The 21,548-nt window shown below is 37.4% G+C and overlaps 7 protein-coding genes across 14 annotated transcripts; 3 read left to right on the top strand and 4 right to left on the bottom strand.

Annotated features, from left to right (window-relative positions):
- Window positions 1–1,035: 1,035 nt before the first annotated feature.
- LOC106348914 (peptidyl-prolyl cis-trans isomerase FKBP15-2-like) lies at window positions 1,036–2,564 on the bottom strand. The gene is made up of 6 exons (XM_013788752.3): window positions 2,422–2,564; window positions 2,283–2,332; window positions 1,921–1,983; window positions 1,696–1,786; window positions 1,486–1,590; window positions 1,036–1,375 (listed from the first exon to the last, which is right to left on the bottom strand). The coding sequence occupies exons 1-6, from the start codon at window positions 2,474–2,476 to the stop codon at window positions 1,248–1,250; spliced, it is 492 nt and encodes a 163-aa protein (XP_013644206.2). The 5' UTR covers window positions 2,477–2,564; the 3' UTR covers window positions 1,036–1,247.
- A 192-nt stretch (window positions 2,565–2,756) lies between these two features.
- LOC106348912 (UV-B-induced protein At3g17800, chloroplastic-like) lies at window positions 2,757–4,667 on the top strand. Its single transcript, XM_013788749.3, has 2 exons — window positions 2,757–3,240; window positions 3,765–4,667. The coding sequence occupies exons 1-2, from the start codon at window positions 2,897–2,899 to the stop codon at window positions 4,441–4,443; spliced, it is 1,023 nt and encodes a 340-aa protein (XP_013644203.2). The 5' UTR covers window positions 2,757–2,896; the 3' UTR covers window positions 4,444–4,667.
- Window positions 4,668–5,024: 357 nt separating this feature from the next.
- LOC106348911 (myb-like protein X) lies at window positions 5,025–8,561 on the top strand. 4 transcript variants are annotated; one of them, XM_013788745.3, is made up of 5 exons: window positions 5,025–5,210; window positions 5,349–5,507; window positions 5,579–5,913; window positions 6,523–7,354; window positions 7,600–8,561. In XM_013788745.3, exons 3-5 carry the CDS (start codon window positions 5,833–5,835, stop codon window positions 8,079–8,081), a joined length of 1,395 nt encoding a protein of 464 aa, XP_013644199.2. In that variant the 5' UTR covers window positions 5,025–5,210; window positions 5,349–5,507; window positions 5,579–5,832; the 3' UTR covers window positions 8,082–8,561. The 4 variants fall into 4 exon arrangements, with proteins under 4 accessions (XP_013644199.2, XP_048591221.1, XP_013644200.2 ...); XM_048735264.1 differs by having other exon boundaries at window positions 5,579–5,919; XM_013788746.3 differs by having other exon boundaries at window positions 5,045–5,210; window positions 5,583–5,913.
- A 354-nt stretch (window positions 8,562–8,915) lies between these two features.
- Window positions 8,916–10,976, bottom strand: LOC106348913 (cyclin-C1-1). 2 transcript variants are annotated; one of them, XM_013788750.3, is made up of 9 exons: window positions 10,823–10,976; window positions 10,613–10,719; window positions 10,473–10,512; window positions 10,295–10,339; window positions 10,030–10,148; window positions 9,810–9,921; window positions 9,605–9,655; window positions 9,328–9,475; window positions 8,916–9,182 (listed from the first exon to the last, which is right to left on the bottom strand). In XM_013788750.3, exons 1-9 carry the CDS (start codon window positions 10,852–10,854, stop codon window positions 9,078–9,080), a joined length of 759 nt encoding a protein of 252 aa, XP_013644204.2. In that variant the 5' UTR covers window positions 10,855–10,976; the 3' UTR covers window positions 8,916–9,077. The 2 variants fall into 2 exon arrangements, with proteins under 2 accessions (XP_013644204.2, XP_013644205.2); XM_013788751.3 differs by having other exon boundaries at window positions 10,813–10,943.
- A 995-nt stretch (window positions 10,977–11,971) lies between these two features.
- On the top strand, window positions 11,972–15,043 carry LOC106348909 (nuclear transport factor 2). 2 transcript variants are annotated; one of them, XM_013788744.3, is made up of 10 exons: window positions 11,972–12,187; window positions 12,474–12,530; window positions 12,638–12,775; window positions 12,959–13,232; window positions 13,317–13,573; window positions 13,681–13,900; window positions 14,023–14,147; window positions 14,255–14,320; window positions 14,393–14,456; window positions 14,545–15,043. In XM_013788744.3, exons 2-10 carry the CDS (start codon window positions 12,489–12,491, stop codon window positions 14,781–14,783), a joined length of 1,425 nt encoding a protein of 474 aa, XP_013644198.2. In that variant the 5' UTR covers window positions 11,972–12,187; window positions 12,474–12,488; the 3' UTR covers window positions 14,784–15,043. The 2 variants fall into 2 exon arrangements, with proteins under 2 accessions (XP_013644198.2, XP_013644197.2); XM_013788743.3 differs by having other exon boundaries at window positions 14,020–14,147.
- Window positions 15,044–15,533: 490 nt separating this feature from the next.
- Window positions 15,534–17,235, bottom strand: LOC106348908 (probable E3 ubiquitin-protein ligase DTX3). 3 transcript variants are annotated; one of them, XM_013788742.3, is made up of 6 exons: window positions 16,987–17,235; window positions 16,575–16,839; window positions 16,442–16,499; window positions 16,251–16,348; window positions 15,903–16,157; window positions 15,534–15,807 (listed from the first exon to the last, which is right to left on the bottom strand). In XM_013788742.3, the coding sequence occupies exons 2-5, from the start codon at window positions 16,803–16,805 to the stop codon at window positions 15,933–15,935; spliced, it is 612 nt and encodes a 203-aa protein (XP_013644196.1). In that variant the 5' UTR covers window positions 16,806–16,839; window positions 16,987–17,235; the 3' UTR covers window positions 15,534–15,807; window positions 15,903–15,932. The 3 variants fall into 3 exon arrangements, with proteins under 3 accessions (XP_013644196.1, XP_013644195.1, XP_022543531.1); XM_013788741.3 differs by having other exon boundaries at window positions 16,949–17,149; XM_022687810.2 differs by having other exon boundaries at window positions 16,575–16,863; window positions 16,987–17,125.
- Window positions 17,236–18,949: 1,714 nt separating this feature from the next.
- On the bottom strand, window positions 18,950–21,042 carry LOC106348907 (RPM1-interacting protein 4). Its single transcript, XM_013788739.3, has 4 exons — window positions 20,921–21,042; window positions 19,927–20,355; window positions 19,576–19,764; window positions 18,950–19,137 (listed from the first exon to the last, which is right to left on the bottom strand). The coding sequence occupies exons 1-4, from the start codon at window positions 20,927–20,929 to the stop codon at window positions 19,105–19,107; spliced, it is 660 nt and encodes a 219-aa protein (XP_013644193.2). The 5' UTR covers window positions 20,930–21,042; the 3' UTR covers window positions 18,950–19,104.
- Between the last annotated feature and the right edge of the window lie 506 nt (window positions 21,043–21,548).

Genomic DNA, 21,548 nt, shown 5'->3' with positions numbered 1-21,548 from the left:
AATATATATAGATAGTCAAAAGTAAATATCTGAAATAGTTAAAGTATACTCAAATCACCAAAAATACTTAAAATAATTATTGATTTCGTATCCAAAATTTTAAATCAAGCCAATTGATATGTTAAGCTTAAGTATTATGACATATGTTATTCAAATTTATACGTAATATATTATTTTATTTATACATTTTGAGAAATTTAAAATATATAATGATTTAAGACTTTAAAAATAATTTAAATTAGTTATCCAAACCCAAACCAAACCCGCAAAGATCCAAATCGAACTCAAACCAAAATTTAGAAACATTCTAATAAGGCTGAAATCTTTGACCCCGAAAGCCCAAAATACAAACCGATCAGAACTAAACCCGTATGGGTATCCAAAAGCCCATCCCTAGTCATTATTATATATCGTATTTTATCATCATATAATTAATCGTATTTTATATGTACCATCATATAAGTAATCATATAATTAATAGTATTTTATACATACCATCATATAAATAATTACATATATTATATTTTTAAAACTTAATATGAAATATGAAAACCATAATTTGAGTTGGTATTTCAAATTGGGCTTTGTATTATATTTTTCTTATATATATTGACAATATTTTTTTATAATGGTTATTGAAAAATAGTTTAGTAAAAATCCATTTTTGAATATATGTATATTTTTGAATCAATTTTTGATATAAATCAAATTTGAATTATTATTTTGATTTGAAATATGTATATAAAGTTTAAATTTTGTTTTATGGTTAGTTTAGAAAAAATTTTTTTAGGGAATTAGATTGATCCATTTTGGTATATTTTAAAAGTGGCCTAGATAACTTTCAATTTTTAAAAAAAACATAAGCCCATTACTTTTTTTCTTAATACTACTATCCTTGTTTTCAAACAAAAATATTTTTTTTTAAAAGACTGCAATCCATGTTTCCAAACACTCCAAATTTTTAAAAGTCCTATTCAAGTCTCCAAACACTCCAATTTTGTACTTGAGTTTTAATAAGATAGATGGATTTGTTAGTGGAACAATTTTTCTTTTATTTGAAGCGTGTTGCCCAGTCTCACTGTTTATTTATCTTTACTACTCCAAAAGCCAAACCAAAAGGAAGTACAATTGTTGATAACTTAGAAAGAAGCAAAACTAAAGCATCCAATGATTAAAAAGCAAACGCACATAGACATTTTATTCGTAGAGGAACTCTGAAGCTAAACGGTTGGAGAAAGGAGATTCAATCACAGCTCGTCAGCTCCATATGTGTCGTCTACATCTTCTCCGTCATCTTCTTCTTGGTGTTCTTCTCCACCAGCTGGTTTTTCATTTACCGCAAGAAGCTCTGTGTCAAATATCAGTGTTGCCCCACCTGAAGTTTGCAAGTTTGGTCTTTAGTTATAAGCTCAGAAACCAAAACCAGTGTTCTTCACTACATCTAATACACATTTTAAAAGGTTATAGCTGAAATGTATTATATACCTGGGATAGTAGGAGGAGAGCCTTGTTCACCATATCCAAGTTTAGCAGGTATCTTTAACTTCCTCTTCTCCCCTACACACGCACCTAGCAAACCTTGATCCCAACCTGCCACCAAAACAACCAATTTTAGCATTGGAAGAATTAAGAGAATGGATCGAAAAGAGAGAGATTCAAAAGTGCAAAGAAAGTGGATAGAACCAAGCCACCAACCTTTGATAACCTGACCACTTCCTAACTCAAACTCGAACGGTTCATCCCTTTCAAAGCTCGAATCGAATACTGTTCCATCAGTAAGTTTCCCCTGCCGCATAACACTAAATTAAACAACAGCAAAACAACGCCATACGTTGTGACAAAACATCATGCCCAAATATCTCTTCAGGACGGTGATGACTCCGATTTTGTTCGTGAGAGACATGGTCTAAGCAAGCTTACCCTGTAGTGCACCTTGATCATATCACCTTTGTGAGCCTTCACTTCACACGTTGCTGGCTTAAACTGTCACAAAAAAAGAAAAGTCAAGGATCAAACTCTCATTCATCATCTCTGAAACATAAAAAAACAATCAATAAGCTATAAGTATCTTTGTTAAAAGAGATCCTCTACCTAGAAGAACACAACACAATCAAACAGAAGAACCAATGCTGTTTAGATCATGGAACAAACCTAATAGATAGTAGACTCAATCTACAATGATGGGGGGAATCCAACACACTAATATTGCTAAAACTGTTAGCTACAGATCTACAACGATCCTTCATTTGGTAATCGGAGAAAATAATAATAATAAAATGTACCTTAACCCCGATCTGCAATTCCGACACATCTCCTGTCTTCTTGGCAAAAGCTATAAAAACAAACAGATCCAATACAAATAATAGATTAGATCGACGCAAATTGTTACAACATAAGATCGAAACATGTAAATGAGAAAACCTTGAAGTGAAATGAGAGAGAATAAGATCAAGCAAATGGAGTAACGGAGACACATCTTGCTCTCTCGCCAAATTCGTTCCGTTTGATTTTCCTTTTTTCTTCACAGTGTCTTGTCTCTTGTTAAGCTCAGAGTGGAAGCAATCTTATTGGACCTTTAATATGGGCCTGGCCTTATTATGTTTCGTTATAAAAGCCCATCTTGTTCATGATTCATGAAGGTGAATCGCTAAAGATATCACAATCAACATCGCTTTTACTAGTCAATCAACTTGCAGAGAGGCAGCAATAACCACACACAATAAAGGCAAATATCGAAGCCAGGATCGAATCAAAGCTTCTTTTTTTTTTCTTTATTACAAAACACAAAATAAATACTCTTATTCCCTTTACCTTATCCAATCCCTCTGCTCCTCCTCCCACTGACTCTTCAATCTCCCTCGAGCCCCTCTGCTTTGCCTTCTCTGTTATTTTTATCATGGACACCTCTCTCTCCCACCAGGGATCCCTCTCGTTTCTCCCGTCGCGCCGCGATTCCCCACGACGAATAACCGGCGGCGTTTGCGCTCTTCTCCCCTGGCGGCGTAAGGTCCGGTACGATTCGATGGTGGTTGTTGCCGCTGCGGGAGCGGGAGCGAGCATCGACGCGCCTCTAGTACCCCGCTCGGCTCAGGGGAAGTTTCTAAGCTGCGTCTTGATGAAAAAGCGGCCGCTTTTTCACTTCGCCGTCGCTGATTTGCTCAAGCAGCTCGCGGAAGACAAGGAAGCAGCTTTATCTCGCATGTTCCTCAGTTCTGGTTCCGATGAAGCTTCTCTCCACAGGTTCTCTTCTTCTTTAACCTTCTCCCTTCCCCAATCATATGATTCAATCATGAACACACACACACACACATCAATCTCCCTAAAGCTTCGGTCTTTTCTTTGTTTCAGTTCATATTACGGCTTAATCTATTTAAAGCTTCAGTCTTTTCTATGTTTTAATTCATATCATGGCTTAATCTACTTTAAAGCTTCTATCTTTTCTATGTTTCAGTTCATATTGCGGCTTAATCTACTTGAAGTTTCGGTCTTTTCTTTGTTTCAGTTCATATTATGGTTTAATCTACTTTAAAGCTTCCGTCTTTTTTTATGTTTCAGTTCATATTGTGGCTTAATCTACTTAAAGTTTCGGTCTTTTCTTTGTTTCAGTTCATATTATGGCTTAATCTACTTAAAAGCTTCTGTCTTTTCTATGTTTCAGTTCATATTATGGCTTAATCTACTTTAAAGCTTCTGTCTTTTCTTTGTTTCAGTTCATATTATGGCTAATCTATTTGGACTCTGTTTTGTTTCTATGGTTTTTCCAGAAGGATAGCTCAACTCAAGGAGAGTAACTGCCAGACCGCGATAGAAGACATAATGTACATGTTGATCTTGTACAAATTCTCTGAGATCAGAGTGCCTCTTGTCCCTAAGCTCTCCACCTGCATCTACAACGGAAAGCTCGAGGTCTGGCCTTCTAAAGACTGGGAGCTCGAATCAATCCATAGCCGCGACGTTCTTGAACTCATCAAAGAACACAGCAACGCAGTCATCAGCTTAAGAGTTGATTCAACTTTGACTGATGATCTGGAGACGACCGAGATCGATAAGCATCATCTCAGTAGAGTCTACACAGCGTCGATCTTGTACGGTTACTTTTTGAAATCGGCTTCCCTCAGGCACCAACTCGAATGCTCGCTGTCGGAAGGCATCACCAAGCAGCTGAGACATTACATCTCCGGGTTTGATCCGAAGATACTGCAGAGATGCGCAAAGCCGAGGTCACGTGAGGCTAAGAACCTGATAGAGAAGCAGAGCCTGGCTCTTTTCGGTCCCGAGGAAAAGGAGGAAGAGAGCGTGATTGTGACATCGTTTTCGAGCTTGAAGAGGCTGCTTCTGGAGGCGGTTGCGTTTGGTTCGTTTCTGTGGGACACAGAGGAGTATGTAGACGGCGCGTTTAAGCTCAAGGAGAATGAGAATGCAGAAGAGAATAGCAGTGTCTGAAGTGAACCAGTTTGGTATCTTTCTTTTTGGGTGCACACTCCATATATATATATAGAGAGAGGGAGCGTAGAAAGGTTTGTTTCTACAGGGCTATGAGAACTATTTGTTTTTGTCTATAGTTTGCGTGATTATATGTATAGTGTTTTAATATAGAGTGACAGTTTGGTTTCTTTTGTAGCTGTTATGTGTTGGTTATATACAAAGCCTAACACTTCGAATGGTAACTGTTAAAATCGCATCGCATACTTAAAATTGATCTAACATTCGGAGAGAACACGTTACTAATAGAGAAGAAAAAGGTTACCTGCGTATATCCTAAACTTCAATAACCCTGGAAAGTATCATTTATATGTAGACACACTCTTTTGACTTGATAAAACAATAGAAAACTTGAGATTTATGAAAACTTTAGAACCTCATCTCAATTATTCAGCATGTGACACAAAACATACAACATAGTCAATGACTCGGGCTAAGCCCAAAGAAAAGCCTTTTAGTCTAAGCGAATGTCCACAAGTTATGTATAAAGAGTGACACGTGTCGTTCTCCATTTATAAATTAACTTTTGCCATTCTCTGTCCAAACTTTTCTCATTCCTTGGCTGTGATTTTGAGAGAAAGAAGAGAGAGAAAAAAGAGAGAGAGAGAGGGAGGTTTCTTCTTCCCATCTAAAAGCCAACCCATCAAAATTACGCCCGTAGTTTTTAAATAGAGAAGAAGAACATTACAGTATCTATATATATATATATATATATACAGAAACAGAAGGTATCTGCAACACTTGTAGATTGATTTCTTTTCTGGATTGATTTTTGATTTTTTTTTCATTAAACCGAAGTTGTCTTCTGTTTCTTAAACTGAAATGTTTGATTTGACATTTTGTGCTCTCAATTGATTTTTTTTCAGGTTTTGATTGGATCTCCCGTGGAATCGGATCATATACTAGTAGAAGGTCTCAAGCTTGAGGGATTGATAGCATTCAATCTGAGCTAGAGAGACCACTAGTTGGGTCTTGCCAGGAAGTTGCTAATTTTGGTCAATTAAAGCTAATAATAACAATATAAGGTGCTTTTGAGATGCTGTTACTATGAGTTATTGAAAGTGAAAGTGTTTCTGATCTCAACTTCTGGTGGCAGGCAGGCTATAATCAAATCTTAAAAGACCAATCTTTGGGGGGTTATTCTACCCAAGTTGACCCAAGCATCAGGGTTTATAACTTGCTTAAGTTATAAGGGATATAGAGCTTGTGGGACTTTTGAAATTGGTTTATTGTGGGTCAGAAAAGTGTAACTCCGTGCTGGAATGGTGTACAGGATCATATATTCTGATCTGGTCAAGTGCTGGCGTAAGTTGGAGTGTGGTGAGAGTAGAGTTTGCGAGGACAAGTGCCATGTCTCGCTGCTTCCCATTTCCTCCACCTGGATATGACAAGAAGATTACAACTCACGAAACTGACCCTCCTCTCATAAAGGTTTCCGTATGTTGACCCTTGGAACTTACTCTACTTTGATTGAATAACGGTCCGTCTGGTATTTTTAAAACTTAGAAACAAAAGTTTTGGAGTAAACTACTCAAGCGTAGCATGATGAAACTGGAGTCTAATGGGTACATGGAACTCTTTGTATCGTTTGTGTTCTTTCCTAGGACATATAAACGTACTTGGGAAACCCTTTGAGTTGGGGGATTATAGACTTTGTAGAGTTAGTCTCTCTCTTTGTTAAGGTCATTACTAGTTGGTCAAGCTCTGAGTATTCGTTCGAGTTGATGTAGTTAGCTTTCTAAAGACGCTGTAGTAAATCATATTCAGAAAGATTAGTGAGGAGGGTGCACTAACTAGTAGTAGCTTACAACAGACTAATCAGCATACTAGTTACCCACTAGAGGATATCAACCTTGAATGGCAAAAGTTAATTTTTATTTCTAAAAGGAAAAAAAACTACTGAAATGCATTTGTATGCTATGTTGACACTTCTGCCATGTACAGTCTACTTTATGTGTAACTATCTGCTGTTGCCCATAAGTTTATATAAAATCTTGTGATCCCCCCTTATATGTGTATGTTTTTCATATGGGATTGCAGGAGAAGTATAAGGAAAAGAATCACAAGAAGGATAAGGACAAAGAAAAAAGAGAGGGTAAAGATAGAAGCAAAGACAAAGATAAGGAAAGAAAGAAGAAAAGAGAGAAACATAAAGATCGTAAAGACAAGGAGAAGGATAAAGAAAAATGCAAACCTTTGGAGGAGCAGAAAGCTGGAGTGCTGCCAAACACAGGGAACAGAGAGAAACTTGTAACAAATACCGTGCAGAATAATAGTAATGGAGAGTCAAAGTATGTACAGGAACTGGGAAGAAGGATCAGATATGACGAAGAAGCCACAGGAAGTCAGAATGCACAAAAGATTACTAACCAAAAAGGAACACCAGGAAAAGCATTTTTGAGCAGCAGTTTCTGCCCAGTTCAAGAAACAAACTATGGCGAAAATGACGATCAGAGCATCAGTACTCAGAAGAACTTTGCTGTGGCAAAAAGTTCTGAAGAAAATGCAGTTGCTCGAGCATCATTTGGTACGGATCAGAAAAGAGCTGTGGCTATGGGTAAACCAATGGAGAACAGAGACAAGGCGAGGCATACGAAATCACCTGAGAAGAGTCACCTCAAGGAAAGTGCGGCCATGAGTGATAAACCAAGGGATGAAGCAGGTTTAAAGAAGAAAACCGAGTCAATAAATAAAAGTCCTCAGGATAAGTCAAAACTGATAGAAGGGCCCAAATTAAAGGAGAGGGGAAAGGACTCTCTGGATATAAGGAATGGCAGACCGCCTGACCTTTCTCAGGCGAGCGTCAAGAACCTTATTGCTGAGGGAAGTCTTGGCAAGCGGATGGATCTTGACACAAATGGACTCTTGTCTGGTGAGTTATTACCTGATCCAATTCCCTGTCTGGTGAATGAGGAAGGATATATGTGTGTAGTTGCCATATTATAGTTTTAAACAATCGTGGTATGTTTTCTTACCTTCAAAATATTATTTTTTATTTTTTCGTTTCTGAGTAGTGTGGTTGTTATTTGGGACTAATGATAGGCTTCTTTAACGTTGACGTTGTAATTTCTTCCAGGGATACTTTTCGTTTGACACTAGTCTTTAATTCTTGTGCAGAGAATGGAACCAAACCAAACAAGTTACAGAGACACTCAGCATCTGTATCATCTGTGGAAAATGGAAGAACGTTAGGTTCACACCGAAGTCCTGCTTCTGAGGTGCAAGGAACGGCCTGCAAGCCAGAAGTCAAGGAAGCAAAGGTTAACGGCTTTGTTGTCTCTGGAGAAAAAGAAAAGGTCTGCTCACAGAGTCATGTGGCTGCAGCAATGAAAGTGAAAGTCAAAGAAAATGGTGAAGCATCCGCAAAGCCGCCGCATCCGGACCTAAAGTTTCTGGATCAGATACTCAGTGTACCGAAAAGAGAGTTGTTTCTGGAGGTTGATAATGACGAAGAATGGCTATATGGTCCGTTGGGTGTCAAGTTAAAAAAGGCAAGAACATATTCTCCTGATTCTGGTGAAGCCTTGCAGGTCTGGGACCAAGCTTTCAGAATAGAATCTGCCGACATTTTAGCTCTTCCATATGTTGTTCCATTTTAGCTGTGACTTGTATTTTCTGATGTTCCCACGCCACAACCCATGAGAAGAAACTTCCCACTTTGCAGCTGTTTCTGCTCCGTTAGCAGCATCAATGATGGGCACGTAAAGGAGGCGCACACAGCACTTCATGGCTCCCAAAATATATAACGTTCCTTACACGGCTATATACTCTCACCCATAAAGCTCTGCCCGAGTGGAAAATGAATGAGGAAGATGTAAGTAGAGTAGATCCATAGAGAAGTTGAATGTTGTTGAACATTTGTTTAAGATGTGTCGTAAGGACAAAGGTATGTGTGGCATATGGTTATGCACTGTATCGCAGAGGGTTCCGTGTGTGTGTGTTACTGCGGGTATGTGAATGGTGTCATGCTAATGTAAACCCTTTCTTATTAGCTGCATACCCAATGTGGTGTGCAGACCTCAGATTACTGTCTACTTTGTTGGGGAGAAGTAAATGATATGTTCTTTTTCTCCTCTAAATCAACTTAGCTAGAGGGTGCGAGACCACCACTTCTGCTTCTTATACTCTTGACATTTTCTTTTTTTCTTACAAGACACTGGGTGATTTTGCACCCTTCTCTTTTGATCCTAATAGGTTTGATTGAAGCTTGGAGTAAGCGAAGAAAAAGATGAAATAATGTAGGAAGAACTTCAAGATGGAAATCATGTAATCATAATTAGATTACATGTTCCTCGCTGAACATGAAGTTTTCCTCATGTCCTGCACAACTACCTTCATGTGTTATGTTTTCAACTTTGCGTGTATGCAATAATGTGGGAAGAACTGTTTCTCCTATCCCCGTATAAGAATTTTTTGACCAGAAAACGTTTCAGTAGATGAAGTTATCACTTTAAGAATTATGTTTGGTAAGATTCAACAAGGTTACAGGTCCGCCACAAAACTAACATGGGCAACTGAGGAAGTCTTTAATCTTTTTTTTCCTGTATAAAGAGAGCATCAGATAAATTGAAGAGATGGAGGCTATTCCCCAGCTGTCACGGCTTCAAAGCCAGTTTGCTGAACGCAGAACTCACTTTTTCATCCGTGATGGTTCTGTAGTTCTCGTAGAAGTCCAGAATCTCCATGGCAATGTTCTTCACCTGAAACCAATTGCCCACATGTTTAACACTAATCCAGTAAAGGTTCCAAAGTCAACGGTAACGAGCTCTTAGCTGGACATTAATAACTTGAATAAATGCAAAAGTCAGAACATGTTTGTAAAGTCTTTTAGAAGTATGAACTGACCAAGTTCATGTCATCGTTAAGATCTTGAAGCCATGCAGTGATGTCTTTCTCTCTCTGGACACTTGCTATGTATATGCACGCTAGCGCTATGCGATAGGGAGGGTGTACAAGAATCAGGTCCATCTTATAAGTATCGTTGACAATTCCCCTGAAAACATGAAAAAAATTAATTATCTGTTTTTAGACGATGTACAAAGGTCAGAGATCTTAGATTGTAGTGTTGTTGTAACTAGGAAATGAATTCTAAGGAAAACTTCTCAATACAGGATGACTTTACCATGTAAACTGGTTCATATTGACATCGTTCAATGCAGCATCTTGCAAAAACCTGAGAAAAACAGAATGGGAAGACTGTCAGTTTTTATATGTATTATCACTTACACTTGTAATCATCGCTTCTCCGTTAGCAACAACAGAAAATAAGACAAAACATATTCATATTGTATGCTTGTGACAGTCCGTAAAGAGAGGTAAGCACATACTCAGATAAAGACCGGTAAGGGTGAAACACAACCAGATAATAGTCGAGTGCTTCTAAAACCCTCATTTCCATTCCTAATATATCCTTTAGTTCATACTTGTACTCATCCGGATCTGCAATGACATAAAGAGCCATTGTTGATACATATAAGCATATTGAAGGGCATCTCAACATAGTTTTACAGCAGGGTAAAAAACCAAAACACAGTTTGAAGACATTACACAATCTTTTGCTGTAGAAAACAAGATTCCTGGCCTGGACTATGCTCTCTTCAGCTTTAGAAGCCAGGTACAAGCATGCAATAGCAACAAGACGGGGCTCAAACTCCACCATGCTCTTCCTGAGACAAGTATAACATCAAAAGGAAAATATTAGAGGCTAAAGCCGAAGACTTTTTTGGTATACATTTCTTTTAAACTCATTTCATTCCTCACAAATACAAAATGCACTTTGGAGTAAGATCGTAGAGAAATACACATAGCATACCTGGTATAAACCCGTCTCATATACGTAATTGCGGTAGCCACAACCCTGCATTAAGTAGACAACAAAAGGAAAGGGTTCACATAATATTACAGGTCACACAGAAAGTGATGTAATAAAAACAACAAAGTCGAATGTCTGAATAGCAAATTGGATTCCCAAAAAATACAAAAGAACCAACCTTTGCCTCACTTTAATGTGCTGAGCCAATTTCATTATATCTGAAACACAAAGAGGGCATCAACAACTCAACAGCAAACAAAAAAAACACTTTCTTTGATAGATCCTAATCTAAAGTATCAAACTTTAGGAGCTACGTACGATTAGACATATGGAACTTGATGAGCTTGAAATCCTCGATTGAAATTCCACGTTCTTTGTCGAGAGGTTGAACTACATCCACTTCTTCTTGGTCCAGAAGCTGTTTGCTGCTCGTACAAACCCAAAACACACACAAAATCAAAATTAAAGTTGAATACGAGACTACCAGTAATAGTTATCATGGGGAGTGAAAAGGCAACAGAATGTTACTATTGAGACGATTCCCAGAAATTAGCAGCCATTATCTCCTCCGATCTCCGCGAAGGGTAAGGAAGATGAGAAGCTTATTAATATCCCCCACCAACTTTTAAAGTTTCAACCTTTTTTCTGTTATCTGTCAAATCTTAATCTCATAATCTATCAAATCGCCCTTACTTTTGTTTATTAAAACTAATTAAGACTAGGCCCATACCCAGCCCATACGATATGAGGTCTAGACCCGGCCCAGGAATGGGCCTAACATGCATAGCATTTCCTATCTAAAGAATAGTGTCATGGTGCTTGCTAGTACTCCGACAAATAGGGGATGGTTCACCAAATCATACACATGTTCTTCTGGTAGGTACTCTGCAGAGCCCAATAAAAAATTTGTCTTGATCCTAAATTACAATTAAGTTATAAATTTTTACTCAACTGTTTGTGATCCTATAAATCTAAGAAGCGGTCATGCAGTTACAAGTAGCAAAAGCATATAGTATTAGTTAAAGATATTAAAAAAGTAATTGTTCACTGGATAGAAAAATGAAGTACATGTGTATACTCCAAGAGAATGTTGGTTCTTTTGAATATAGTACACAATAGATGATTTTCTTTGTCATTTGTGTAACTGAACCAAATCTTCTAAAAATTTCAAAACCGGTCATATTATAACAAGTAAAACTCCATCTGTTCCATATTACTTGATGTTTTACTCTAATGCACACATATTAAAACAAAAAACTATTTTTTTATCAAAAATATCATTAAATTACAATTTGAAACTAGTTTATTTAGTTATAAATAAAAATAATAAAAAATTAATTAGTTACACAATTTTTAATAAAGTTAAAGTTATATAGATTTGTGTAAATATCATACATTATGAAACAACAAAATTTATCTTATTGAAACGTTGGGAGTAATTCGGTTGGATAGAAAAATGAAGGACATGTGTATACTCAAGAGAATATTGTTGTTGGTTTACTTTGGATATACAATAAACAATTTGCTTTTTGTCATTAGTGTAACCGAAACCAATCATCTACTCTACCAATTAAAATCTTCTTTAATACGAGTATAGTGGAGAGAAAAAATAAAATATTGTAGAAGAATTAATTGGAAGGGAAGCGGAACGGACCCTGTTGGCACGTGAGATGTAGAAGTCGAAGGAACCAAAAAGCCGTCAACGTAAATCCCTCTGCCTATATAAACACACTAAAAGCCCACTTCTCTCCCCCGTTCACCTTTTCGCTTTCACTAAGTACACTTGGCCCCCCTCGAGATCAAACCCTAGATAGGACCCGCACATTTGCTCTCAGGAGGCCTTGGGGACCAAATCGGAGCTCCAAACTTCGCTCTCACTCTCTCTAATTTCAGGTTGTCTCTTCGTCTTCCCACTCTTTCCTCTTTCGTTTTTGTATGACTGACGATTTACTTCGCCTAATGTCATCTACAGTGTCTCAAATGCGAAATGTGAAGTTGATTTAGTTGGGTTGTTGCTAATTGTGTGTTTCTCGAGGTTATATATGTGTGTGTAGTGTAGTTCATGAGTTAGGTCTAGGGAGATTGATTGTGATGTTGAAAAAGAGTAACTTTTAAAGGATCTTTCGGTTGTTTTTGTGATTTAAAGAGATTTCTAACAGCTAATTTTATGAATCTGAAGGTTATAGCTATTACCATGGATCCTGCTGCTGTTGCTCCTGTTGTTGACCCACCCGTTGTATGTCTCTCATTCATGGGAGTTTCCTTCTCCTCTCATGTGATTTTTGTTTGTTTGTGGCGTTATTAGACTTGTGTGTTTTTTGTTTTGTTTGTTGGTGAATGTAGGTTGGGAGAGCATTTGTGATGCAGTACTACGAGATTCTGCATAAGCATCCTCAGCATCTGCACCGCTTCTATCATGAGATCAGTAAGGTTGGTCGTGTGGGACAGGACGGTGTCATGCGTGACTTTTACACCTTGGATGTAAGTTGTTGTAAATAATTTAGCTTGTGTGTGTGTATGTGGGTTGAAATGAGTCTATGATCTACAGGAATTATTACTATTTAATTGTAGTAAATAACAACAAGGCATTCAGGTTGAGGAGTCAAATTGGTCAATTTTTAAGTAAAACTTGCTAAAAGTTGTCTCTTTTATTGTTGAGCACAGGGTATACGTGAGGAGCTTGACACACTGTCTTTTGGAAATTTCGTATCCGCTAAGATAACCAGTTATCATACCCAAGAGTCTCACAACGGGGGTTTTGTCGTTTTGGTCACTGGCTGGTTCACTCTAAAAGATGCGCTTAAAAGGAAATTCACACAGACCTTTTTTCTTGCTCCCCAAGAAAATGGGTACTTTGTTCTGAATGACATCCTCAGATTTGACAATGGACCCGAGGCCCTTGATGGGGATGGCTCTCTAACACCCTGTCCTGTTGCTGGTAGGTTAAACATGTGTCCATTCTCCATCACTTTTTTTAATCTTCTCTAACGCACATTGTATTCCGATCATTTTCTTAATTCAGCTCCTACCGGAGGCACTCAGGGTTCTGAGCAAGCTGCATTTGCTTCGGTGGATTCTGTTTGTAAGGAAGTGTCTAAGCCCTTGAATAGCAACAATGCTTCAGTTGCTAAGGAGAGTATTGTGGTACCTGACTCTGTCAATGAAGAAGTTCCGCATACTGAGAAAAATTACAAAGAAGTTGCAGGTGACCCCATGAAAGTTTCTGACCCAGATAATGAACAAGGAAATGTTTCCAAGAAGAAATCTTATGCCTCCGTGGTAAGTATAATTAGAGAGAATCAATACTCGACCTTGTTTCATCTTATTAGAGTCTTGATCATATGAGTTTTCTGTTGATACTCTCAATGACTTTCATATGCTTGAAGGTTGCAAAGGATAAATCTGGAGTCTTAGCTGGCTCGTCACTGTCTCCAAAGCAGACACCTAAAGACCAGGAACATCAAGTGACTTCAGATGTTTCTACAGAGCAGAAAGTCCAAGATCAAGGCCATCAAGTGTCTTCAGATCTTTCTCCAGTCGAAAAATATGATGCAGTTTTTGAGGCTGTTGACGATACAGAATATGGTCATAATCAGGGGTTTGACGGTAGTGGTTTCATAGAAAAACTGTTTCTCGAGTTTTTTTTAATAAAAAATATTGTATATGGCCGTTCGATTTCTCTTAATTTATTCATGATTTTAACCTTCTTTTTTTGTTTTTATTAGCAGTAGCTGAGGGCACATCTATCTATGTGAAACATCTTCCTGGAAATGCCACCATTGACATGCTTGAGACTGAATTCAAGAAATTTGGAGCTATTGGCAATGGTGGCGTTCAAGTTGTAAGCCAAAAGGTAAATTAACAATTCAGAATCGGCAGTCTGAGTCCCTTTGTCCAGGGATGAAGAAACACTGGTTTTCTTTACCCTTAAAGACTGATAGTTTACTGTATGACTGGTAGGGCTTTGGTTATCCTTTCGGGTTTGTTGAGTTCAAAGACGCAGATGCCGCCCAGAAAGCAATAGAGGTACACAATCTGACAATATAGAGCAATGAGTATCTTAACATTTAAATTGGTATCAACATCTCCATGATACAGGCTTCACCTCTGATGATCGGTGGACAAAAAGCTTTCGTGGAAGAGAAGCGATCTACAGCAAGAGGTGAGTTAGTGTGAGTAGGAAAATCTCTGATTAATGATTATATGAGGCAGATGAGGATGAACGTTTTGTATTTTTGCTTGAGTGACAGGTAGCAGGGGAAGGGGATATGGAAATAGGAATATGGAAGGAAGTGGTGGAAATGAATACGGAAACAGAGATGTGACAGGAGATGGCGGAAACGGATATGGAATAAGGAATGAGGGAGGAAGGGGTGGAGGAGGACGTTATGGACATGGGAACTATTACAATAGGGGAAGAAGAGGAGGAGGAAGGTCTTTTAATCGCAGAGGCGGCTATGAATACGTCGCCAGCAACAACTCTTACTAAACCGGATTGGGCTTTTGTGGAGGGGGTAACAGGATGATCTAATGATAACCGATTTTTGCAACGGAGACTATACACGTCTCTTGTTGGCCTGATAGTTGTTTCTCTCAGGTATTATAATATTAGGAGGCAAAAGAAAAAATAAACAATGATTTGTCAGGAGGGTATTAGTGTAAGAAAAAGTTTATAATTCGACCATCTATTGGGGATTATGTGTTGTTCTAACTAGTACTAATGAATGAATGAATGTTATATAAGCTTTATCCTTTTGTTTCTTTCAATTTAGAACGTGAGGTACAAACTATGTCGGAAGATAAAACACGTGAGAAACTTCTCTAGTTCTCTGTTTGGTCTGACGGCACGACCTTCACGATCATGACAACGGGAGAAAAGAAACTATTGTTCTAAATATACTCCAAAGCAAAAGAGAAAAGCAAAGACTAGGCAACTTCCTTCAAATGACACACTAACCAAACACTCTTGGGATGTGGTTTCATTTGATGTTAAAAAATAATAATAACTGTGGATCCATGACATTGCGAAGAAGATCATGCATACTAGCCATATAACATCAGTTCAGACCCTTGTCTATTAGCTTATGTAAATTATCATAGCACTCTACTTCTAGTGCATGGAACACTAATATATTCCCCGTCTAGTTCCCAATATTTTCTCAGATAACGGAATTATCAGTAATGTGAGATGAGAGAATTGGCATACACACAAGATCAGGAAGCAACAACAAAGTTGAGATTCAATATCAAATTTTGTTTCTTCCATATATATATTTTTCATCTATCAGAGAGAGTAAGGCATCGTCTGAGCAGTTTGCAGAGACCTAAATTACATAAAACAACAACTAGGAAACAAACAAATCCGATATTACCAATGATATCCATTAAATGAAAGGGGGCCTTCTTAAACAATGAACATTTCTCTTCCAATAAAGTGAAACATTCAAACTAAAATGCCAAGTCACTGAAGTCCCTCCAATGTTCCAAAGCGAATTTAGGTTGAGCTGTTAGACCTGTGACAAAACCATTGTCCTGTTAACTAAAGCAAATCTCGTTAATTGCACAATCGTATATGCAAAAAAAAAAACTATCATTTGGCAAGCCTTACAAGGTGACTGGTGACTGTTTGATGTACAATTCATCTGGTGGTTGGAAGGAATACTCGAATCAGCTCTTTAACAGTCACCCTTTTCCTACAAGTAGGGCACTTGGCTTGTCGAGATATTGCCGTCTTTATACATCCCTTGCAGAAGATGTGACCGCATTTGGTTGACGTCTCCTCGGTGAACGGGCACATACAGATCGGACAAGAAAACTTTGGCTCCTCTGGTGGTGGTGGAGGAGGCTTAGGGCTAGACTCTCTCTGCACAAGGGAAAAAAAACAAAGAGGTAAAAACCTCAGACCATATAGCATCATCATAATACATGGTTTCAGAAATTTATCAGTGTATCCTACCACATCTACAGGGACATGCTCACAGTCGATGACAGGTTGATTAGGAGGAATCCTTCTCCGTTTGTTGCTTACGTTGGCAGGCAATCTAGTCGTACCACCTGCACTTACCCCATCCAAGTCAAAAAAACAAACACAAAGAGTATAAAAACTCTAACCAGCCTATCTCCTAAAGATCAATAGATGAAACTCACCTGACTCTACATCAACCATCAACGGCCTCCGACGTGCACCTGCTGACTTGCTCTTAGCCTATCATCAAAACGCAACTAAAATCAATAAACCATCACATCACTGCAAAAAAGTGAGAAACTTTAAGGATCATACTTCAGCAAAAGCACTTGCGGATGATTCAATAACATCATCTTCAATAGCATCGACATCAATCATGGTAGGAACAGGCTGAGAAGGTACAGACGCACCACTAGGCACCACCGTAGGAGCTTCTCTCACAGAAGCGGAGGTCGTACCTTCGTGATCTCTGGGCACCTCATTCAGATCAATCACAGCTTTCCTCCGTCGAATTCCTCGGCTTGCTCTCGACTCTTGTGAGCTCATCTCTCAACACAAGAGTTTTACAAAACCTTTGTACCTGAAAATGTCAGCAACAGACGATCTCGATTGTAAAAAATGAGAATTTATCATCCGTAATCGACGATAAATGATTAGCAGAAAGGTGGGATTGAAAGTAAGTGAAGGACCTCTTCGATCGAGTCGATTCGAGGTTTGAGATGCTCACCGTGATCCCAATTTCAATCGAGGAGAATCGCCGGAGAGGATTAGGAACCGAATCTCTTTTGGGTATCTAGGGTTTTTGAAATGTTTGCACGATCCTTTTTGCAGAGAGAGAGAGAGAGAGACGAAGGAGGAGGAAGGAGAGAAACGGCAAATGATTAAATTTGAGTTCATAAACGCGGTCGTTGTATCAACTAAGATCGTTACACGTGTCGCTAACGAAGCTTGTGGTCTTCTGGACGAAACGGCAGGGCTTTCTTTTTACTTGGTTAGAAATTGCCCTTTCACATCCGCACTTCGTGGTGTTTTCATCGTAATTACCATGCTGCTTCCCCGAAGGAGGGAATGTAAAATAGCCCATTGGGCTCGGATAATTATTGACTTTTTTTTAACACAATTATTATAATGGACAATTCTCTAAAATAATTTTTTTAAAGTTTTTGTCATAAAAATAATACTCAAAAAATAAAATGATCAAAATAGCACTTTTTTATTTTGATAATTTTATTTTTTAAAAAAATTTGAAACCGTATCCCCAAAATTTCATAATGGGATTTCTTAAGAGTGGGGTTTTTAGCGTAATTTAAGAACCGATTTTTAAACAAAGAAAAATGTTAAGAATCTAAAAACCTCCATTAATCATGTTCTTAACTCTAAACTCTAAACCCTAAATTTAGATTAGTTAGTTTAGATTCATAATAATTTTTTTATCGAGGAGAGAAATTATAAACGAATCTATATACATAGAAATATAATTTCTCTATGAATATTATTTCAAAATCAACTTTTGGATATAAATGTATATTTACCCTTTAATAAAACATATTTTAGTCATTTTTTTCTTTAAAATCTATTTTTGTGAAAAGAAACTAAAAATATGATATCTAAGATATCTGAGAGAATTTCTCAATTATAATTGGCTACTACAAATATTTTTATTCAGCACATACAAGACGTGGATTTCTGTTCGTGATTTCTTCTCCATCCTCTACGTTCGATTCCGAGTTAGTTTTATTAGAGCACTTCCAACCGTTAAAAAACTCAATAATGGTTTTAACAAAATTACATTAGTATTTTAGGGTAATTTTTTTAGTATTTTAGTGTTATTATATTGTACAATTACATTTGATTTATTTATAAAAGAGTCAAGCCATTAAAAAATGGACATTTGTAAAATGAGTATTTATAAGAGTTCTAAAAGGTCCTTAATTCAGAAACTATATCTTTCTTTTTCAACTTTTTTCTTTCTAATATTTTTATTAGTGAGAACCCCATTGTTCCATCACTGGGGGTGCTTCCGAGTTAGATAACGAACGATTAACTATGTTCGTAGCATTTTTCCCATAACATCGATACATACACTTTTAGCAAAAAAAAAAAAAAAAACACCCATACATACATAGAACCTCTGTTCGAAAACTCGCTAGGCGTTATGCGTGCGGTCGGGTAGCGCCTAGCGCCGAATCAATTAAGCGGGAATTATACGGGGATTAATCGGGGAGTAGTTTTAGGGTTTTTAAATAGGTTTTGAGGATATATATTAGATATGCGCATAAATACTATTGTTATTATTTAGTCCAGTGGAAACTTGCCTTTGTTTACCACTGATAGCCCAGGGTTCGAAGCCCGTTTTGCTGTTTTAAAAAAAAATTAGGTTTAATGACCTTTAAATGACCAAAACAACCCTGTCTTCAACCTTTTACCTCTGCGATTTTTTTTTCCACCTACAGCCGTTTTCATTTTTTTTTTTCGATTTCAATGATTTTTGTTGTTATTTTAGTAGAGTTTCATCAAAATAAATCAAATCTATAACGTAGATGTGATTGCAGACTTAAAATCTAGAAAAAATGCGAGTTAATTTAGTTTTCCGATTTTTTTTTCCGAGTATCGTTAAACGCCACGGCTCCCCACCGTTTCACGCAAATCCGGCGATTAACCGGCCGCCGAGACCGCGTTTTCGAACAGGGCATAGAACATATCAAAATAATATTTTTTTTTTTTTTTTTGAACACAAAATAATATTTTTATTTATAATATTGAATACTCGATTGAGCCAAACCATAACCAGAAGCAGAAAACAAATTAAACATGAAAACAAAGTAACGAATTATCTTCAGTAGCTTCACTTTCGGCACCATCTAGGAAAGCAGCAACCCTACACATCAATAATTTACAATGAAACGTCAAGTTATGTATGTGCTAGTTAAAATGTGTTATGTGTACGTATGATGATGTGGATTTTGCCGAAAACTTATATGTTTTAATATATCTAATACCCAGATCAAAATGTGAAGCACTACATCTTTTCTCCGACCACACTAGAAGTCTTATATAAAAAGTTAAAATGTTTTTCGTGTTGACAAAAAGAAGGGAAAAAACGAAGGTATAAATAATACCACTACACACCGGGGTAGTCTTGAATGTTGAATTATGCTATTTGGAATAAAAAGAATGATAAATTAGCCTGTTACTGAGTGTCAAGGCCACTTGTCTATAACTTTGATGCATGGCTGTACTTTCTAACTAATTATTAATATTTATTCAGATAATTTATCATGACAATTTAAACAAATAAACAAGCACACATGTATACCTTGGGACTAGAAGGTAGCGGTTGATGATGTTGGTCGTCGTTGATGACTGGAGTCGGAGTGCTATGATCAGTTTCATTGTAAGAACTCACAGTCCCACTTTGTCTCTTGTTTTCTTTCACTTTTTCAAAGATGAGTGTATAACTCTGATCCTCAGAACCCGATCCAGGAAACGGCGGAATAGTTGCGACCTATATATATGAACAATTTTTTAAAGAATCGTAACACATTTTGTAATAAAAAAAATGGTTACAAATGATATCATGTCGGGAGAGTGGCTCATTTTCGGTCCAGAGTTGTAAGAGTTCGAGAGATAAACATGTTGGACTAATCAATAAAAGAGTAGTACGTACCCTTTCACTGCCCCGACCTCTAAGATTGCTTATGGGCCTAGGTTTCACCGGTGTATGATCATATGGTTGGCGTCTATTTGTTTCCGATGGATTTGTACCTCCGCCACCGTATGATTGATGGTCATATGTTTCTGCTGGAGGAGGAGCTCTGACTCGATTGTTTCTTTCACTGTAAGCAGGAGACGGTCTGAATTCGGTTTCTTCTCTTCTACCGAATCTTTCTTGTCTCGGTCTTACATTGTGGTTTGGTGGTTGGTCATGTCTCTGATTTCGAGTTTGCGCAGCGGTTGGATTCATTTCTGGATACTCGTTGGGATTAGGATTAGACTTGTTTGTATTTTTCCTCGACGACCTGCTGGCTTTATCGAACACTACTGTGAATGGAACATCTTCTGTCCATTCTCCGAATTTAGGTAAGCTTTGACGATTCTGTAGGCACAAGGAAAGAAAGATCTTAGAAGGCTAGCTAGTATTTAATTCGCAAGCAAGAGTCATGACTATTCTTAGACGGTTAGAAATCTCGTATATGAAATGAGAACATTATTGTTATATATAGACTACTCACTAATTCATTAATTTGTTCTTTTAATAGTCAGCTTTGAAATGAAGACCATAAAATATACAAAGAGTCGGTGCCTAGTTTTAGATCTGATTATTTGCTTTTGGAGAAGAAGCATAAGTTAATTTTCATGGATGTTAATCATCATCCTATTAGACATTAATAACAGGAAAACAAATAAGAACCTTGATCATGTTCATACACAAACAAAATCTCATCATAATTAAGCAGAACAATATTGTACTCATGCATGTAGATTCTATAGAACTTCATCGTGTAAACATGTGTGATACCTTGCAGATTTAGGAAAAAAACTCTATAATAACCTAGATATGTTGGATAGTATATTTTTCAAAAGGAAAAACATGTTTGATGATATTTAGTATCCATTTACAAAAATTAAAACACAGAAATATGACCAAAAAAAGGACTTACTGCTGCCATGTTGTTGGTTCCTTGAAGCTAGAAATGGAGAAATGCTTCAATGGCAATGGGTCTGAAACAAAAGAGAGATTAGTCCTGAGAAATAGAGCTGGTGAGATATATAGTATAGGAGACGTGTAAACACGAAGACGTTGACTAGTCTTTCTTGTGATTGCGTAAAACGACGACGACTCTTTCTACGCCGACTTATCTTCTTTGTATTTTAATGAACAGAATATTTTCAAACGTACGACGCGCTTTTCATGCGTGGTTTACATATAAAACTTATGCTGTCAAACAAAACTAACAAAATGAAGCACGCACCAAACTGGTTTCAGGGTAATTTCCCTCATGTATCGATTGCATAACATGTACGGATATATGAATAAATTGTAACACCCATCTCCCGTAACAATCCGGAGCACTAGGTTAGAGACACGTGATTAATCTTATTTCCAAACATGGTACACTTAAATTTCATAATGTAGTAAAGTAAAGTAAACCTAAATCCCTTACCTCAAAATATGGCACCACTCGGATTCTCACTGTTGCAGTTCCTCGGGACCTCTGCAAAGATTGATTAGACTTCTTTCTGATGGGGAAAAGAAAGAAAAGACTCTCATATTTATAAAAGAATACC

This window comes from Brassica napus, chromosome A6, assembly GCF_020379485.1.
Source record: "Brassica napus cultivar Da-Ae chromosome A6, Da-Ae, whole genome shotgun sequence".
Classification (NCBI taxonomy): domain Eukaryota; kingdom Viridiplantae; phylum Streptophyta; class Magnoliopsida; order Brassicales; family Brassicaceae; genus Brassica; species Brassica napus.
Note: the sequence above shows the minus strand (reverse complement) of the source record. Positions and strands in the feature narration are given on the sequence as shown.

What these genes read in the sequence shown, in the direction of transcription:
- LOC106348914 (XM_013788752.3), bottom strand. Translation starts at nt 2,476, where the DNA reads ATGTGTCTCCGTTACTCCATTTGCTTGATCTTATTCTCTCTCATTTCA. An exon ending in CTCTCTCATTTCACTTCAAG is followed by an intron (nt 2,333 to 2,421) that starts GTTTTCTCATTT and finishes TTGTTTTTATAG; the next exon opens with CTTTTGCCAAGAAGACAGGA. An exon ending in AAGTGGTCAGGTTATCAAAG is followed by an intron (nt 1,591 to 1,695) that starts GTTGGTGGCTTG and finishes TTTTGGTGGCAG; the next exon opens with GTTGGGATCAAGGTTTGCTA.
- LOC106348912 (XM_013788749.3), top strand. Translation starts at nt 2,897, where the DNA reads ATGGACACCTCTCTCTCCCACCAGGGATCCCTCTCGTTTCTCCCGTCG. An exon ending in GATGAAGCTTCTCTCCACAG is followed by an intron (nt 3,241 to 3,764) that starts GTTCTCTTCTTC and finishes TGGTTTTTCCAG; the next exon opens with AAGGATAGCTCAACTCAAGG.
- LOC106348911 (XM_048735264.1), top strand. Translation starts at nt 5,833, where the DNA reads ATGTCTCGCTGCTTCCCATTTCCTCCACCTGGATATGACAAGAAGATT. An exon ending in CTCCTCTCATAAAGGTTTCC is followed by an intron (nt 5,920 to 6,522) that starts GTATGTTGACCC and finishes ATGGGATTGCAG; the next exon opens with GAGAAGTATAAGGAAAAGAA. An exon ending in CACAAATGGACTCTTGTCTG is followed by an intron (nt 7,355 to 7,599) that starts GTGAGTTATTAC and finishes ATTCTTGTGCAG; the next exon opens with AGAATGGAACCAAACCAAAC.
- LOC106348913 (XM_013788750.3), bottom strand. Translation starts at nt 10,854, where the DNA reads ATGGCTGCTAATTTCTGGGAATCGTCTCAATA. An exon ending in CACATTAAAGTGAGGCAAAG is followed by an intron (nt 10,340 to 10,472) that starts GTTGGTTCTTTT and finishes TACTTAATGCAG; the next exon opens with GGTTGTGGCTACCGCAATTA. An exon ending in TTAACGATGACATGAACTTG is followed by an intron (nt 9,183 to 9,327) that starts GTCAGTTCATAC and finishes AATTGGTTTCAG; the next exon opens with GTGAAGAACATTGCCATGGA.
- LOC106348909 (XM_013788743.3), top strand. Translation starts at nt 12,489, where the DNA reads ATGGATCCTGCTGCTGTTGCTCCTGTTGTTGACCCACCCGTT. An exon ending in TTCAAGTTGTAAGCCAAAAG is followed by an intron (nt 14,148 to 14,254) that starts GTAAATTAACAA and finishes TATGACTGGTAG; the next exon opens with GGCTTTGGTTATCCTTTCGG. An exon ending in GAAGCGATCTACAGCAAGAG is followed by an intron (nt 14,457 to 14,544) that starts GTGAGTTAGTGT and finishes CTTGAGTGACAG; the next exon opens with GTAGCAGGGGAAGGGGATAT.
- LOC106348908 (XM_013788742.3), bottom strand. Translation starts at nt 16,805, where the DNA reads ATGAGCTCACAAGAGTCGAGAGCAAGCCGAGGAATTCGACGGAGGAAA. An exon ending in CCGCAAGTGCTTTTGCTGAA is followed by an intron (nt 16,500 to 16,574) that starts GTATGATCCTTA and finishes TTTTGATGATAG; the next exon opens with GCTAAGAGCAAGTCAGCAGG. An exon ending in GATGGTTGATGTAGAGTCAG is followed by an intron (nt 16,349 to 16,441) that starts GTGAGTTTCATC and finishes GGGTAAGTGCAG; the next exon opens with GTGGTACGACTAGATTGCCT.
- LOC106348907 (XM_013788739.3), bottom strand. An exon ending in GAGGTCGGGGCAGTGAAAGG is followed by an intron (nt 19,765 to 19,926) that starts GTACGTACTACT and finishes TCATATATATAG; the next exon opens with GTCGCAACTATTCCGCCGTT. An exon ending in CGCTACCTTCTAGTCCCAAG is followed by an intron (nt 19,138 to 19,575) that starts GTATACATGTGT and finishes ATTGATGTGTAG; the next exon opens with GGTTGCTGCTTTCCTAGATG.